Below are 18,066 nucleotides of genomic sequence, written 5' to 3'. Positions count from 1 at the left end.
ATTGAGCAATTTCTATGTGCCAGAAATTTTGCTTGGCAGTTTACCTACATTCTTTCATCTGCCATTTCCAAAATCTTGTGTATTCTATATCATCATTTATAGTTTAATAGGAAAGAAATTGCAAATAGAGGGAGTTTTCTTAATGACATATAGCTGGTACATTAACCCAGTTATGCTGGTTTTAGGAGTTGTTTTTACAGATAATTGAACTATAAAGTATTAATTCTCAGAAGTAGATAAGATAGATTTAAAAAGACCAAACTTAATGAGAATGAAAACATCTGTAGCATTTGCATACTATCAGTAAGGTGATATCAGTGTCATATAAGCTAGGTACCACCCTTACCCCAATTATGGACCTTTGGAGCGCAGAATATAATTTATTTCAGTTTTAAATATCCCTTTAATGGACTAAAAATATAAGCTGTATGGTAGTTGGCTTTATAGAAAGCCTTGATGTCTGCCAGATAACATTTTTATAAAATGAAAGCTATATTATAAAGCATTTTCTAACAGTGAGACATGCTAGGCATTTCAGTGTTGATGAGAAAAATCTTGAAATTTCTTCCACAAGTCTTTAAACATCATTTGTCTTCATGGTTTGGAGTTAGTCTTGTCCAGAGCAAGTTGATGTCTTATGACCTCCCAAAGTCTTTTCTAGTCCTGTGATTCTCACACTAATAAATTCAAACAGAAAAGGATTATTGGGCCAAAACTCAGAGTATCTTCAGAGCCAGAATGTAGGAAAAGTTACAAAATACAGATGTCTGTCAGGGATGAGGTCCAAAGGGAGAAAGAAGCAGGCCAGAAGTTAGAAATAGATATGTTATTGTGCCCCCAAAAAGTTTTGGCCTTTAGCCAAAAGAATTCTTTTAAATACTTAGATCAAACTATTAAGCCTTAATATTCAGTTGAGGTACAATAAAGTTTTACAGTTAAGGATATATAGTCAGGGGAAAAAATCAGGGTTTGTAACAGTCAGGGAAATGCAGGACAGCTCTCAGTTCCTCAGACCTGTGCCAGATTGTACCTTTTAGAGAATCTATAATCCTATATTTTTCATTAAGAACTGAAACTATTCTGATGCTCTTTGGAATTATCAGTGTTTGCATATCAAGAATTACAGACAAAAATCAAAATCTTTTTGTGTAACTACGTGGGCTATAACAGAAATGTTTATACTTTTTAACCGTGAAAGTAAGCCATTCCTTTTTTTTTTTTTTATGAAGCCCTCTCTAAAATTAATGCCATTTATTTTAATTGCTTACTAAAGTTTTAAGAACTGGTTGTGTTGGGGAATATAAAAGAATTTGTTCTTTGTGGTTTTTAACTTTTTTAAGAGTGACATGTTCCAAGAATACTTTTGTTCCCTTGGGCAGCAGGGTCAGGGGAAGAGGATCAGAGTAGGGAACACCCAAGAAGGGGCCTGGTCATTCTGTGCGCATGTAAAAATGGATCCATGGGCACAACTTGCTGTTGGGTAGTTTTTTAAAATCCTGTCCATACTATTTGTTAGTTTTCAGTTTTCCATCTTTTTTCTTTCGACAAATCTCAAGAGAAAAATTTGTCGCAAAAAGTCCGTGATGTACCCCAAAACAGCAAATTAGGTGTTTGTGGCTTTTATTCCAGTCTATGATGTGTTACGAATTTTGCTAAATTGTCTAAAGAGCATTCCCCAAACTCATCTTTTCCACATTACATTCCTTCTACATGATGATTCACTTAGCAGGACATAGGTCACCACCAAATAATGGTGGTCAGTACAGCCAGAAATTCTATCTGCACATTTATGAATAAAGAGCCAGTCATTCCATCCCAGGAAATTTGCCTCTCTGTAGATTTTCTGGGATGATTTTACAAGACGTAGAAAATTATAGTTATCTGTGAGAGCCTTCTTTGTTCCCTTGGCCACCTGAAACCTGAAAACAAACCAAGTGAACAGAGCTATGGTTTAATATGTTCAGTTGCTGTGCAGTAGACTAACCCCCTATGGCTGTTCTTCATGGTAAGTCAGGAAAGTGTAAGGTTAAGAGTGATTGGCACCAACCATTATTTCAGGTGAATTTGATACGACAGATAATAGGAAAAGAATCATAATCAGTGTCAAAGGCACTCCTGTTTCCTTGTAAGGGTATAAATCATCCATGTGCCTGACTGCTTTTCTTTTACATTTCACTTGGGGGCGACAGTGTCGAGGTGGTCATTCACGAAAATGGTTATCTTAGGAAACCATACAGCTTATTCATGTTCGCATTATCAGATATGAACATCTATTTGAAATTCCAAAGAGTTTTATGGGTTGTGAACAAAATTTAATTATATACATAATGATAACAAATCGCTTCCTGATTTTCAAATTTATGGTCAAATCTTACCATTTTTTAAAAAAATAGAATAGTCCTAGGGTAGGGACGCTGTAAATTGAATCCTGAAAAGGTGAAATACATCGTCTGGATGTATGAATTTGTCATTTGTGTTTCTCTGTATTAATATGTTGTTCATTTCTTGACCTTTTATATATTGTTCATTTCTTGACCTGCAAGGGGCCTGCCTTCCCCGCTATCCTCTATCTCCACCCCGCTGGGAAAACTGCCCTTCTTTAGGGCACCTATATTACCCTGGGCCTATTTATATTATGGATTCCTCACTTCATTTTGAGCTTCTTGAGAGCAGAGTTTATATGTTTATCTTTGCCGTCCAGTGCCTAATAGAGTAGTTGACTGTGACTGAGTGAGAGCTTAAAATGAGCGTAATTCATTGAGACCGTCTCCTAAAGGTAATTGCCAAAGTAAGGCCCTGCCCATATATTCACTCTAGTCTGGGCTTTACATATTGTTGTCATGATCAGTTTGGTGGATGTGTGGAGCCTCCTGAATGAGCAGGCTAAAGACAAGGAGATCCTTGTAAGAGTTCTGGTAGGTGGTTTAAACAAAGAGAATAGCAGCTGGGATTATAGTTTACTCTGCACGGGAGAGGCAGGGAGTTACAAAGTACCAAGCTGGAGTTCATACGCACAGAGACACACAGATGCCCATGAGAGTGTCTGGTCTCTTGGGTTAGAACATGATGGAAAATGAAAAAAAAAAAGAAAAAAATAACGTGTGTGTATGGGTAGCTGTACAGCAGAAACTGAAGGAACATTGTAAATCAACTATAACAAAAAAAAATTTTTAAAGATAGTATTACTGAATGCCAGTAAGTAGAGTCTAAGCCATGTGTATTTGGGGAGTTCAGAAAAGAAATCACTTCTAATTTGATTGTTAGAGAAGGAGTTTTTGTTTTGTTTTTCTAGGAGGAGGTGAAGAGAATAGTTTTGAAAGATGGATCAGATTTCAAGAAGCACTGATGGAGACAAATTAATGGCAGCTAAAAGCATATGTAGCATAAAATGGGAGGTTAGTCTGGGGAAATAGGGAGGGGCCAGGATTTGGGGATAATTCCTTAGGAATGTTGGTGGACACAGTTTCATTTTTACCACGTTGAGATTTATTCCCCTAAGAGACTTATCCAGAATCCCAGAGGTCAACGAAGGTTACCAGTTTGAAAACTACACGGTACAGTCTGCCCCTTACTCAGGACTTGATCAGGCAGGCTTAGTTTTTTTTTAATTTTTCATCCTTTTCTTTCTTGTTGTCTGCCTACAAATAATTCTTCTCATAGTCCCTCCATCAAAGTTAAAATCATGAGTCACTCTTGCCTACCTATTAGCAGTCCTTTAAAAGATCTAGTGAAAAGATAGTGTGAAATTATGTATTTATGCTTTGAGAAGATAGACTCTCCCACTAATAAATAATTAAACCACATTATTTTGGACTCTAAGGACAAATTCAAATTTACCAGAAAGGTAAGTAATTGCGTGAAAAAAAATTTTCTTGAGCACACTTTTCTAGCAATGTCAGGTACTTAATTATTTATGTATCACTTGTTTGTAAGTTTCACGAAGTCTCAAACCATGTCTGTCTCTCTGTCTCCCTTACTGACAATCATATCCCTAGCTTGTTCTTAACAATAAATATGTACTGACTAAATTAAGTATACTTAGTAGGCTAATATCACTTTCATACCTATATTTATATATGTGTATGTGATGTACGTGGTACATATAAAAATATATACTGAAGTATAGATATTGTCAAAAATTGTGAAGGGTTTGCATTTAACTCCATTTGCAAGTTGACAGCTTAGCCTGCCAGGGTTTCATGGATGCTGAGAGAAAAGATGGAAGTGCTGGATCGGAGACGAAGGACAGTTTATTACCTACAACAGAGTATTTGTGAATGTGCCAGTTACCCAAGCCACACTTCTCTGTGGGTGACATGAAGAGAGCCAGGTGATGCTTAAATGTACAGTGAGTTCCATTATAAGAAGGAACCTAGAACTTGGGGAACCCGACTCTTCTGAAGTGGGAAATAAGCATGCCTGCCGTCTTCTTTGTAGAGGGACAATATCTCTGTCTTCCATTGCTTGAAAAGGTAGTCTGGAGCAAAGACAATACCTTTACCTTTGAGATATGTGGAAAAGTATCTCCTGAGAGACATACACTCTAAAGGACCTCTCCAAGGGCAATATTTTTCATCTAATCAAGCAATCAGCCTGTAGGCCAGATCCATCCCACTGCTTGTTTTTGTCAATAAAATTTTATTGGAATGCAGATATAGTCATTTAGATATTATTTACATGATGCAGTAGACAAAGTCAAGTAGTTGCAGCAGAGAGCATGTAGCACACAAAGCCTCAAGTGTTCGCCATCATCTAGCCCTTTACAGAAAAAGTTTGTTGACTGCTTGATCAAAACATTTAATTTTATGACAAGCCTTTACAAAATATGCCAAGCTTACTTTTTGTTCTAAAGTATTTTCATATTTTGGAGTTCCCACTTTGTCACAACAGGATCAGCAGCATCTCTGCAGCATCAGAACACTGGCTCAATACCCAACCCAGTACATTAGGTTAAATGATCTGGCATTGCAGTTTAGGTTCCAACTGTGGCTCAAATCTGATCCCTGGCCCCAGGAACTCCATATGTCAAGGGGTGGCCAAAAAAGAAAATGAAAAGAAAAATTTTTTAATTAAAGTATTTTCATGTTTTTAAGTTATTCTGTAACCCCTATTGACTTCTTCCCAATTATTGAGTTACCCTGTCTGCACTATAGTTCTTTCTTAGTATAAAGAATTATTAAGAGCTATTATCAATGATTTGCTATATTCTTAACTTTTTTAGTTTTAAAAACAAGCATAAGGCAAGTTATCACAGTACAAGTATTTGCTTTATGAACATTGCTTGTTTGCCAGGTTGCATGGGTTTAAACCCCTGCCACAATCAGGTAACTAAAATACAGGAGTCAGTATAATGAGGTGTATGAGCTCTCTAGATTCTAGAATCTAAGAGTCCTGGCTCTGTAACTTATTATCATTGAGATTCTTAGCAAGTTGTTTAACTCTTCTTTATTATCCTCATCTGTAAAATGGATATACTCTTACTAACTTATAGAATTACCATTAAAATTGAATAAAGTAATGAGGATCTTGACACACAGTATGTACTTTAAAATGTCTAGATACTCATGTTGCAACAGAAGAAAGGGTGGGGGAAAAACTGTAATTGCAATATATACATGTAAGGATAACCTGACCCCCTTGCTGTACAGTGGGAAAATAAATAAATAAATAAAATGTAAACTGTCTTCCTCAAATATAAGGTAAAAAATTGTCCTGTATTTACAAATCACTTAGAGTTTTAAAGAGTTAAGAGTAGTCTTATTCCATCCTCTGAATTTTTTTTTTAATTTTCCCACTGTACAGCAAGGGGATCAAGTTATCCTTACATGTATACATTACAATTACATTTTTTTCCCCAACCCTTTGTTCTGTTGCAACATGAGTATCTAGACAAAGTTCTCAATGCTACTCAGCAGTGAATTTTTTATGGATAAGAGTACTGAAGCTCAGATCAGTTATGTGCCTTCAACTCATGGTAACAAAACTAGTTCTCAACTAAATTTAGATTCAAATTAAGCTCCCCTGATTCCCAATTAGAGTTCTTTTCCAGTATACCATGTGTATTTGACTGTTTCATACAGATAAGTAAAATACCTGACCAGTCAGAGCTGACACCAGGACACGATACTGAGAATAGGGTTTGTAGCCTCATTAAAATAAACAGTAAAATAGTAAAGCTGCCCCTACTCTAAGTTAGTTTTGACTCAGAAGTTCTTAATATATTTTTATTATTTGTCTTTATGGAAAACATTATCTTGAAAGATGTCATATTACACACCTGCATTTGCTTGAAACTTGGTAGCTTGATAAATTGATAAGATAACTGGGTCATATGTTAAGTTTTTTGAAAAACCAACCCAAACATAGATCCTAATAAAAGAATGTTACACATTTCCTTTTAAAGGCTAAAAAAGTATTTCTCAGGGCTCTTAAATTACCATATTCTGATACCAAGGGAAAATAAAATCTGGACTTAGAGTCTTGTTTGTACTTAGAGGGTTTTCCGGACAGGAAGGCAGTCTTGATGCAATGCAGTAAGCCACAATACCAGTGGGGCATTACAGGTGAAAAATCTGCAGCTGTACCCCTTCACCACAATGTATTACAACTGTATGCTGGAATATTTCCTGTACAGAAATAGGGTTTGGTTAACTTTGTTTCCCAAGAGTAGATCACATTAAAATGTTATAAAATCATGATTTCCTGCATTTGAATGCTTGTGGTTTCTCAACTGGTTCCAATATTTTAAGGTTTTTTTTTTTTTTTTTTTTTTTTTTTTTTGGTATGACTTCTATTAGTTGAAGATGTATAGAAGCTTTTCTTTTCCTTCTTCAAAATCAACTGAAAACCAGATACATATAAAAATGGTATTATCTGCTAAAACATTTGAGATTGCATACATATTTTTATTTTATGTGATTATTAAATGGTAAGTTTTTACTTTGAAGTAGAAGAACAAAAAACTGACAAATGCCATTATCAGAAAACATTTCAATAATTTTATTTTTAATTAACTATTGAAAAGTATCTCTACTCAGTTGCATTTATTTTGTGTGATGAACATTTTTCTCCTGTTATAAATAACTGAGTATGAGAAGTGTTCTTCATATTTAAAAGGACAGGTAACTCCAGTAACAATTGTAAACAGAACCCACTTCTGTCTTTATAGAGGCAAAGCTGTTTTTTTAGCTCGTTAGGTTTTAACATTTATATTGCTATTTCTTAATCTTAATTTCTATAAAAATATATAGTTATGTCCCTTTATTCTATCTTTTATAATAATTTATAATTATCCTAATTTATATAATGATACAATGCATATGTATATATACATTGTCTCTTTCACTCACCCATCAATCCACTATTTTATGCACAGATATCACATTCTATATTTTAACGATCCATGTACCTACTCTCTTTCTAGTCATCAACTAAAAACTCTTTATCTACCTCTAGCTTTTCTAGTACATTCCTCACTGAGGAATATTTTTAGTCTTATCACCACCTTGACATTGTGATAAGTGTAGTATTTAGTATTACTTGGTTAATGAGATGAAATAACTTTCTATTAACAAAATAGGGGTCTCACAATAATTAACTCTGAAAAGTTAGCAACTAGGAACATTTCAGTGCGAAAAGCCCTTTTTGCTACCCAGAGGAGTGTAGGTCAGAAAAAATTCAAAGAAATTGTTATCTGAGGAAGTGGATAACAGAAAACCTTTAAGCTAAATAAAAAGCTTAAAAAGAAAAGCTGGATAATGAGATGTCCACATAGACTCCAAAAAGTTCCAACAGATTCCTGGGATATCAGAAGGATATCCCAGACCCTGCATACTGCTAAGAATGACCTAAGAAGGCCCTATGCTTTCACCTCTGGCTGACCTTAAGGCTTTTCACAAGCAGGAAGGGAAGGCTAAGGCAGAGTTGAGGGCGTACTTTAACAGGTTCACAGAGCCCCTCAGCAGTGACTAGTGTGCTTATTATTTCTAGGCCTTTAAGGAAATCTCTGCCTAATCATTAACTGACCAAACTGACCACTAAGCTCATCAAGTAGAGACTTCAGTGGCCATAAGGAATACATACTTTTTAGAATTAATTCACAAATGTTTGTAGCAAACAAAACTAGAACAAATATCAATGACAGAAAGCTCTGGGGAAGGGAATCTGAATTCCACACTTAATAAATAATAAATAACTCTATTAGTTATTAATGTAGTTAATAATACTTGTTAATATAATAAAATTTTATGCTGTTTAAAATGTCCAGTTTCCAACCATAAAAAAAATATGTGCTATGCAAAGAAACAGGAAAGTATGGTCTATAGAGAGAAAAGCAATCAGTAGTAACTGTTCCTAAGAAGCCTAGATGTTAACCTTACTAGAAAAAGACTTGAACTATCTATTTTAAATATGTTCAGAAAACCTAAAGAAAGCCTTGTCTAAAGGACTAAAGGGAAGTAATAGTGATGTCTGTATTAAACAGTGAATTTAAAGATAGGTCATTTGAGATGATTGAGTCTAGAGAACAGAAAAAAAAAAAAAAAAAAAAAAAAAAAAGAATGAAGACAAATGACCGGAGCCTTAGAGACTATGAAATACCATCAAGTGTATCGGAGTTCCCGTGGTGGTGCAGTGGTTAATGAATCCGACTAGGAACCATGAGGTTGCGGGTTCGGTCCCTGCCCTTGCTCAATGGGTTAAGGATCCGGCGTTGCCGTGAGCTGTGGTGTAGGTCGCAGACGCGGCTCGGATCCAGCGTTGCTGTGGCTCTGGCGTAGGCTGGTGGCTACAGCTCCGATTTGACCCCTAGCCTGGGAACCTCCATATGCCGCGGGAGCGGCCCAAAGAAATAGCAAAAAAAAAAAAAAAAAAAAAAAAGAATAAAAAAAAAAAGTGTATCAATATGTGTATGATGGGAGACTTAGAAGGAAAGCAGAGAGAGAGAATAAAGACGATTTGAAAAACTCATGACCAAACACTTCCCAAATTTAATTAAAAACGTTAGTCTACACATCCAAGAAGTTCAGGGAACTCCATGCAGAGAAAAAGTCAAGGATTTCCACACCAATCAAGCCATCAAGAAACAAGCTGGACTGCAACTAGAGAGACGTGACTCACATATAAGGGATACTCAATAAGGTTAACGACTGGTTTCTCATTATCAGCCAGGGAGACCAGAGGCAGAGTGATAACATTCAAAGTGCTGAAAGAAAAAGGCTGCTAAAGAGGAAAAAAACTGCCAGATTAAGTAACTAAATGACCGGGATACATAGTAAGGGTCAAAATGTATTCTGCACTCAGATTTCTAAGAATCTGCTATAAAGGAACCAGAACGGGAAATTGTAAATGACGCATTATGGGGGTCTATTTTTCTTCTTTCATCTAAAGGTAATTAGTTTTAAAAACATAGGATTTATAGCAAAATGGTATGACACTAAATGTGTAATCTTGACTACATTACTTAACTTCTCTAAGGCACAGTTGGCTTATCTGTAAAATGGGAATATTTTCCTCACTAGGATAAAGCGCGCGCGCGCGCGCGCGCACACACACACACACACACACACACACACACACACAATCTTTGTAAATTGTAAAAGGCTAGTCACAACTTCCATCAGTATTTTTATTACTTCTACTACCAAAACAACATGGGTGATGATGATGAAAAAGCAAGCCGTTTTACCCCTACTGTATACACGGTGTCATGGGAAATCTGGAAATGTGGGAGGAGTGATAAAGATGGTATTCTCTGCTGTAACCAGGCTTCAATAACTTACTCCTGAACGGAGGAAGCTCTAGCTCTGTGCTCACTCACCAGCCCTACACGGTCAGCTAGGCTGCCTCTATTTTGTCAAAATATAAAGGAAAAGACAGTTGAATCAGATTGATAGAATACATCGCTCGCTAAATACTACCTACCACCTCTTTATTGTGTACATAAATACAGGGACCACTGTATCCCTCTTAGGGTTGCTTGGTGGCACTGAGTGGGCAAAAGGGGCCATGGCCCAGCTTCAGCAGCTCCTGCACACAGAACTCAGAGCTATTTGTCTATGAGGACAGATGGGCAGTTGCAACCCTGCTAATAGTCTTGGCAGTACTCTTAAGTAATAAAAACAAATTAAGTGCCAAAATATTCTTTCTACCAAAAATATTTTTAAATGGCCAAACGCACATGCACATCTTCCCAAATTAGCCATCAAATGGAAACAAATGGTGGAATCCCATTTTAAATGCAAAAATACATGTGCTCTTACCAATTGGCAGATATACAACTGAAAATACGTTCATATGCAAAGACCACATATGCTTAGAGTAGAGTTTATTAGGTATGGCGGGCTAATTTTTTAGGTCCTGTCAAATGATGGATAGGAAAACAAAATGTAATAAAAATATATATAATCTTGACAGTCATTTGAAATGTACCATGTGTTCCATGCGGAATGTTTTCCAGTGAAACCAATTTACTTGTTCCCACTTCCCATGACTCAGTACTAGATAGTTAGGCTTTCTAAACTATTTTTTGGCAACCAAACTTTCTTGGAATAGTCATCTTTCCTTCAGGTTATTTAGCAGAGGCATTAAGAATAAATCCTCAGTCATAGATGTGTAACTGCGGATCATTCACATCATCTCTTTCAAACCTAAAAGCACATAATGACATGATTTTAAAGAGATCACACAAAAGAGAGCCCCCAGTTATTCCTGAAAATAATTGATTGCTACCATATGAAACAATTGGTATGATGACTTCATTAGATTTTTAGTTTAATTATGTTACTACTAACCTAGAGGTTAGCCAGGCCTTGTCTACTTCTCACTGAAAGGCAAAGAAGATTCATGAGCTACTGAGAAGTTTGTTAAAAGTGGGGTGTTCTATCTCCACAGAAAAGAAAATCATGGACTTGGAAAATAGACTTGTGGCTGCCTGATGGGAGAGGGAGGGAGTGGGAGGGATCGGGAGCTTGGGGTTATCAGACACAACTTAGAATAGATTTACAAGGAGATCCTGCTGAGTAGCATTGAGAACTATGTCTAGATACTCATATTGCAACAGAACAAAGGGTGGGGGAAAAATGTATACATGTAAGGATAACTTGATCCCCTCGCTGTACAGTGGGGAAAAAATAAATTAAAAAAAGAAAGTGGGGAGTTCTGAGTTCCTGTCGTGGTTCAGTGGAAACAAATCTGACTAGTATCCATGAGGATGCAGGTTCTGTGCCCGGCCTTCTAGTCTCACCCACAGTCCCTTAGTCTTTCCATTCTGCTCACTCAACAAGCCCCACTGTAATCATTCATTGAACTACACAGAAACCTCCAGTTCTCTGCTCTCTCCCTATCCTGCAGTTTACTCTAATTTCCCATGCCCCTTTAACCAGTTTAAATTCTTAATTCATCATTTCAAACACCCTCTTGGAAAATAAGTACCCTAAACTTTGTTGCTTTCTGTCTTTCCATTACACTCTCAGGACAAAAGGTTAATGCTGTGTATCAACAGCTTTTATTATGTGGTATTAAATAGGATGCTTTGTCTCATTTAATTCTCTCACCAATTTATGAGACAGTCCTGTTATTATCCTCTCTTCAGAGATATGAGTACTGATGTTAGGGAAATTAATTTGCTTAAAAACTTATAGCTAATGGAGCTAGGAATTGAATTCCATTACGTCTAACTCCAAAGTTTATGCTTTAATCTGCTATACATCTTTGTGGAGAATTTTTAATGTGCCAGAAATAGATTAAGTCACTCAGTATATGTATATTCATTCATTCATTCGTGAATCATTCATTCATTCATTCAGCAACTTTTTTGAACATTCACTGTATACACTTTGCCAGGTGCTATGAAAAGGCAAAGCTTAGCCAAATGGAAATCATTCCCTCAAGGACTGTGTCTACCAGGGAAGATGTCATGTATAGAAATAACTGTAACATGAGGTGTACAGTGATAAGAGCTATGAGACAGATTCCCATTTTTAAAAAATATTGGAGTTCAGAAAAGGGAGGGCATTTCTATATCTGGGAGGTGAAAAGGTTCAAAGAAAAGTGGTATTTCATTTGGACCTTGATAGATGGGAAAGATTTAAACATGAGACAGTGAGAAACTAGGGATTCTAGGTGTTTCAGGCTGAGAGACAATATAGGAAAAAAGACCCAGAGAGGATAATGAAAAAAAAAAATATGTCATGGAAAGCAAGAACTTCAAGAAATGGGGGCTAAAAGTAGAATTTATGGATATGACACTTGTCCTTATCACTAACCAAAATATATGCTCTACTTCATCCCGGTGAGCCTCTCATGCATATCCATTCTGTGTCCCTTTCTGCCATTTAACACCTCTCCATATAAATGCTCAAGTCCCTATTTAAGGAAAAGAAACCATTATAGGTGGAAGTAAAAATCACTCCCATTCAAAGATTAAGAAGCACTTACTTAGGAAAAAAAGGTTAAAGAGAAATCTGTCCATTCATGAAGCTTTTATTAATATCCTCTTGTGTCCCCAAAGCTGAGATGCTAATATTTTTAAAAATAATATGCCATTTTTACCACAAGGATCACAGAATTGATTAAAGGAGACAAACATATAAATAGGGAATTGTGAAGTGTGACAAATGACTTCTGTGATACAGGAGTGTGGTAGGTGTGGAAGTGACACGAGAGAGGCAATGATCAGCCCTGAGAATGGTATTAATTAGGATATGTTTTCAAAAAAAAAAAAAAAAAAAAAAACAGGAGACACATCTGAGCCCAGTCTTTTTATTTTTAAAGACAAATCGGGTCAACCCACAGGTTCTGTTTTGAAGCTTAAATTTTTTTTTAAATTTAATAGTGTATCTTGGGTGTCTTTTGTGTTAGTAGGTAGGTACGTAGATAGACAGATAGATATAGATATTCCTTATTCATTTTAATGATTGTACAGTAATCCAGTCTCTAGCTCTGCATGTTATTTTTAATCCCATATGTATGGATATTTGAGTTTTTCCATGTTCTTACTAACACAGTACTGAAGTAAATACACACACACATACACAGACACACATGTACTTGCATTGGAATATCTTAAAAACAAATTCTTAGATGTAACCTTCCAAACCTTTAATAGATATTGCCAAATTACTCACCAGAAATACTAGGTAGAAATGCTTTTTCCCATACCAATGCAGAAATTAGAGCTTTCAGTCTTTTCGGACTGCCAGATTAATAATTAAAAATAGTGTTATTCTGGTACAGCCACTATAGAGAACAGTTTGGAGATACCTTAGAAATATATACATAGAACTTCCATATGACCCCTCAATCCCACTTTTGGGCATATATCCAGACAAAACTCTACTTTAAAGGGACACATGCACCTGCATGTTCATTGCAGCACTATTCACAATAGCCAGGACATGGAAACAACCTAAATGTTCATCGACAGATGATTGGATTAGGAAGATGTGGTATGTATACACAATACTACTCAGCCATAAAAAAGAACAAAATAATACCATTTATTAGCAACATGGGTGGAACTAGAGAATCTCATACTGAGTGAAATAAGTCAGAAAGACAAAGACAAATACCATATGATATCACTTATAACTGGAATCTAATATACAGCACAAATGAACATTTCCACAGAAAAGAAAACCCTGAACCTGGAGAATAGACTTGTGGCTGCCCAGGGGGAGAGGGAGGGAGTGGGAGGGATCGGGAGCTTAGGGTTATCAGATACAACTTGGAATAGATTTACAATGAGATCCTGCTGAATAGCATTGAGAACTATGTCTAGATACTCATATTGTAACAGAACAAAGGGTAGAAAAAAATGTATACTTGTAAGTGTATCTTGGCCCCCATGCTGTACAGCAGAAAAATAAATAAATAAATTTTTAAAAAATAATGTTATTGCTTTAATTTGAATTTCTGTAAGTATTAGTAAATTTGAGTATCTTTTTGTATTTACTAGCTGGTCATATCTTTTCTTCTGTGATTTAACTTCTGTCAGAATCTGCCTTATGCAAGCTCATTAATTGGTCTCAATATTTTATGAATGCTAACAGAAGGTCAGAAACAGAGAACATTATTGCTCCTGGCACAGTCAACAGTGTGTGTGTCATGTTTGCATCAGTTCCTTTTGCCCCCAAGTCCCACGAGGGTGATACAGAAGGGCCTCAGGGGTTGGCACTGCGTGTGGTAGATAAATGGCATGGCATGGCACACACGACTTGTCACGTCTGCCTCTTTTAGAGCAAGTCTGCTCTTTGTCCTGGAAAGAAACTTTACCTCATCGCTCAAGGATGCTCTCTGCAAACACAACCTGAGAAATGGCCCCAGTTAATAGCGTTCAGGGCCTTGCATCCTTTGCATACCTGGCAAGAACATGCAGGCCCAGGACGTTCAGGGTCTCTCCCACCAACTGCTTTCACTTACTTTTCTGTATCTTATTTACCATTTTCTTATTAATTCGTAAGAGTGCTCTGCTAGCGCAAGTATTCCTAGGTCTGCAATCAAATATTACTTGCTTTATCTTGGTTTGGATTTTTTACCTTTTGATTTTATCAATTGTGAGAGGTTTTGTTTTGTTTTGTTTTACAATCCATGAGTTTCATACCATACATAGAAAAAACTATCCTATTATAATAAAAATATTCTTTCTTTATTTTATGCTTTCAGTTTTGGCCTTTAATATTTTGATCCTTTTGGAATTGACCTTCATGTAGGAATGATATATGGACCCACCTTGGTTTTACCAATTGGATAACCAGCTCTTATAATCTCATCTCCCATCTTTCCCCTACTTGTTTGAAATGGTACCTCCATTACATACTAAAATTTATCCGTATTTACATTTATTAATTTTTTCTTCTATCCTTCTAATCTATTTGTATGTTACTATTCCAACCTTATCTTTTAATTAGTATAGCTCTATAATATACTTAACATCTGGTTGAACTTGTTCCCCAATTTTTCTCTTTTTTTTAAAGAGTTTCTTGGCTGTTTTCACTTATTATTCTTGAATGAGTCTTTTATAAAGTAGGTAGGAGTTCTCACTATGGCACAACTGGATCAGTGGCATCTCTGCAGCTCCAGGACACAGGTTCAATCCCTGGTCCAGTACATTGGGTTAAAGGATCTGGCACTGCCACAGCTGCGGCATAGGTTGCAGCTGTGACTCAGATCTGATCCCTGGCCCCAAGAACTCCATATGCTGCAGGCTGGCCAAAAAAGATTGAGAGAGAGAGAGAGAGGGAGGGAGGGAGGAGGGAAATAGGATGAATGTAACTATGAGAGGAAATCCTAAACTACTGTCCTTTACAACCATATCTACTTTTGAAAGTCTTATTAATGTTATAACTTTTATGAAGATTCAATTTGCATGTCAACAAATAGATAAGCAGAGTTTCTGTTTGCAACTTCTAAAATCTTCTTTCTTTTGATATAGATTCCTTGCAGTCTGGAATACTGGGATGAACTCCAGAAGGTTTTCGTTGCATTTCGAGAATTTAGTCTGTCTGAAAGCAAAGTTTGCGAACTGCAGTTGCCAGATATCAATCTTGTGAATGACCAGAAGAAACTGGTATCCTCAGATCTTTGGAGAATTGTCTTGAACAGCAGCCAAAATGGAGCTGATGACCAGAGGTAACTCAGTGAACAAAGTGAAAAATAGTGGTTTCATACTAGGAAACAATTGTCAAGTCATCTTAAATAGTGACTCCTTCACAAGGTTGTATCTCAGTTTTCTAGCATCTGCATCTGTCTGATCTACAGATGAGAACCAGGAAGCAAGATAGAAGCTGATCTTTCAAAGTATTTGTACTAAAATTCCTATGTTTTACAGTGAGCTGTAAATACCTTTTCCTTAAATATAAAAAGAAAAAAGAGCAAAAAACAAACTATAAAAAATTAGTCCAGTTACCCTGAAGCAAAAAATATAGAGGAAGAGAACCATACACACTTCAGTAGACTCTTAATGACACAGTAATCAATACGTGTAATACTAACCCCGCGCATTAAAGAAAGGTTAATCTCCTCTCCTTCTAAAAAGATAACTTTTGAAAATATTTCCTTCTAAGTGGTTTTTGAAAAACTTTAAAAGTTGAAACTCCAGACATTAAGAAAACTAGGCTAACCAAAATTATTTATACTCAGAGAATTTCAGATAGCTGAAGTTCGATCCAGCTCTAGAGTCTGTTAAATTGTAATATATCTCTGGAGCTATAGACCTCAGGTATTCCCAGTCGTGTTCCCAGAACTTCCCATTCCACACCCGCTATGGGATATCTGGTTAGTGGCAAAACAGGGCCAGATTGTGTCCATCTCCAGTGTTTGCCTGCTTGATCCATCCACTAACTTAGAGGAGAGAAAAAAATGCCTTCAGCAGTTTATTCATCAGTGTTGCTTCTAGTTTATGTATCCCTATTACGTCTTTCTGCTCATGCTGTTATAAATGATTTAAAAAAAAAGAAAAGAAACCAAATCACCATCAATGAAATAGTTTCTTGGGTCATATGGTATGTGTACTGTGGGCCTATGTCAGTCTTGCTGTCCATCACTGTCAATGTCCTATCTTCTAATTCTCCTGATGAGTTTGCTTTCGTGTTATCTTGTTGCTTTTCTATGATTCCCCCCTTCCCCCCTCCCAAACAATGTTTTGACACTAACAGAAAAAAAAGGCACCATTCCAACACCCTGCAAATGAACCTTTATTTTTGCCCATTATTGTATGACTATAAGGTTATAATCATAGCGCACCATTTTGTATCCTGATTCCTGTTTTATAGTATAGATACTTGTGAATGCTTTCTCTTTTCATAATTAATAATAATACACGTTCATTGAAGAAATGAAGAAAATAATACCACCCATAATCATCTCACCCTGAGATAACCTCTGTTCGCACTTTAGTCTATAGCATCACACAGTCTTTTTCATTGATTACTTTGTATGCTTAATAATAATATGTTTTATAGTTTATATTTTCTATTTTTAGGTCATGTGGGCTCTTTAAAGATAATTGCCTTCCTAATATGACCTAGTAGTATACAGCTGGTGAAAATATATTAAAGGAACAGGGTCTTGATTTTACCTGTATGAAATGCAGCAGTGAAATGAACACCTATCCTGTAGGATTTAGAAGATGGATACAAAGATTGCCTGTTTAAGCATAGGTTACCTAGGCAGAAATCAGGAAATCTCAGAAAGCAGAGATAGGGATAATGAAATTTTTTTAATCTGAGTTTTATTATTAGTATCTTGATTCTAATCATGAATGTATGCGTTTTCATCTTTGAAAGAAGCATTTTGGGTAAGGTTCATTCCTCTGAATCTGAAATATTCATAAAAATCACTTTGTGGTAAGCTTAGCACTGCAGAAATGTGAAATCTTTAGGGAATGGAAATTTATGCAGACAGTCAAATTCAGGCAATTTTTCACCAAGCTTTTGACATTGTAATCACAGATCTTTTGTCCTCACCTGGGATTTTTCAACATGCCTAATATTTCAACAATTGATCTTTTTTAAATTGCTTGACATTAGGCATTTTTCAGGTAGAAATTGATATTAGTGAAATGAAATTTAAGAGTTGGTTTAAAAGTCAACATAATAAAACACTATTAAGACATTTTTCAAGAGGGAAAATAAATTGTCATCTAATTTCTTGAAAGATAACATCAATGCTTTGATAATATGTCAACATTTCATATAGAAATAAAACTGCTGCAGTTAGTCCCAGTATATTCTGTGATGAGAAATCTAAACCTGGACAAAAACCTGAAACTTTTATGATTAGAGATTGTCTTCTCTTAAGTGATATTTACAGTTTGAGAAGGATATGCATCAATGTACATTACTGGAAGAAAGTTTGTAAAAATAAGTCCCATGAAGCTTAATTTTAAAAAACAGAGAAGCAAAAAAAATGAAACAACATAGGGTCCTTAGTGGTAATGTCATCACTGTGTATATGTAAATAGAAGCACTATTTACTAGATAATTTCAGGTTCACACACCTGGGTTTAAGTCCTGGATCCATCACCAACTAGCTATCTGTCCTTGAGAAACTGCCTTCTAAGCTGTGGCC

At 36.0% G+C, this 18,066-nt stretch overlaps 1 protein-coding gene across 33 annotated transcripts in view; it reads left to right on the top strand.

Moving 5' to 3' along the window:
- The window catches only part of VPS13B (vacuolar protein sorting 13 homolog B), a 729,842-nt gene that overhangs the window by 604,924 nt on the left and 106,852 nt on the right, over positions 1-18,066 (top strand). For all 33 annotated transcript variants that reach the window (XM_085021978.1, XM_085021986.1, XM_085021974.1 and 30 more), the window contains one exon: positions 15,431-15,627. In XM_085021978.1, coding sequence (XP_084878104.1) covers positions 15,431-15,627 — 197 coding nt within the window. The remainder of the gene's footprint in view (positions 1-15,430; positions 15,628-18,066) is intronic.

The sequence above is a fragment of the Sus scrofa genome, chromosome 4 (assembly GCF_054392235.1).
Source record: "Sus scrofa isolate SSC_HxYL_T2T_F1_AM1 chromosome 4, Sscrofa_HxYL_maternal_Yorkshire_Landrace_v2.0, whole genome shotgun sequence".
Taxonomy (NCBI): Eukaryota; Metazoa; Chordata; class Mammalia; order Artiodactyla; family Suidae; genus Sus; species Sus scrofa.
Note: the sequence above shows the minus strand (reverse complement) of the source record. Positions and strands in the feature narration are given on the sequence as shown.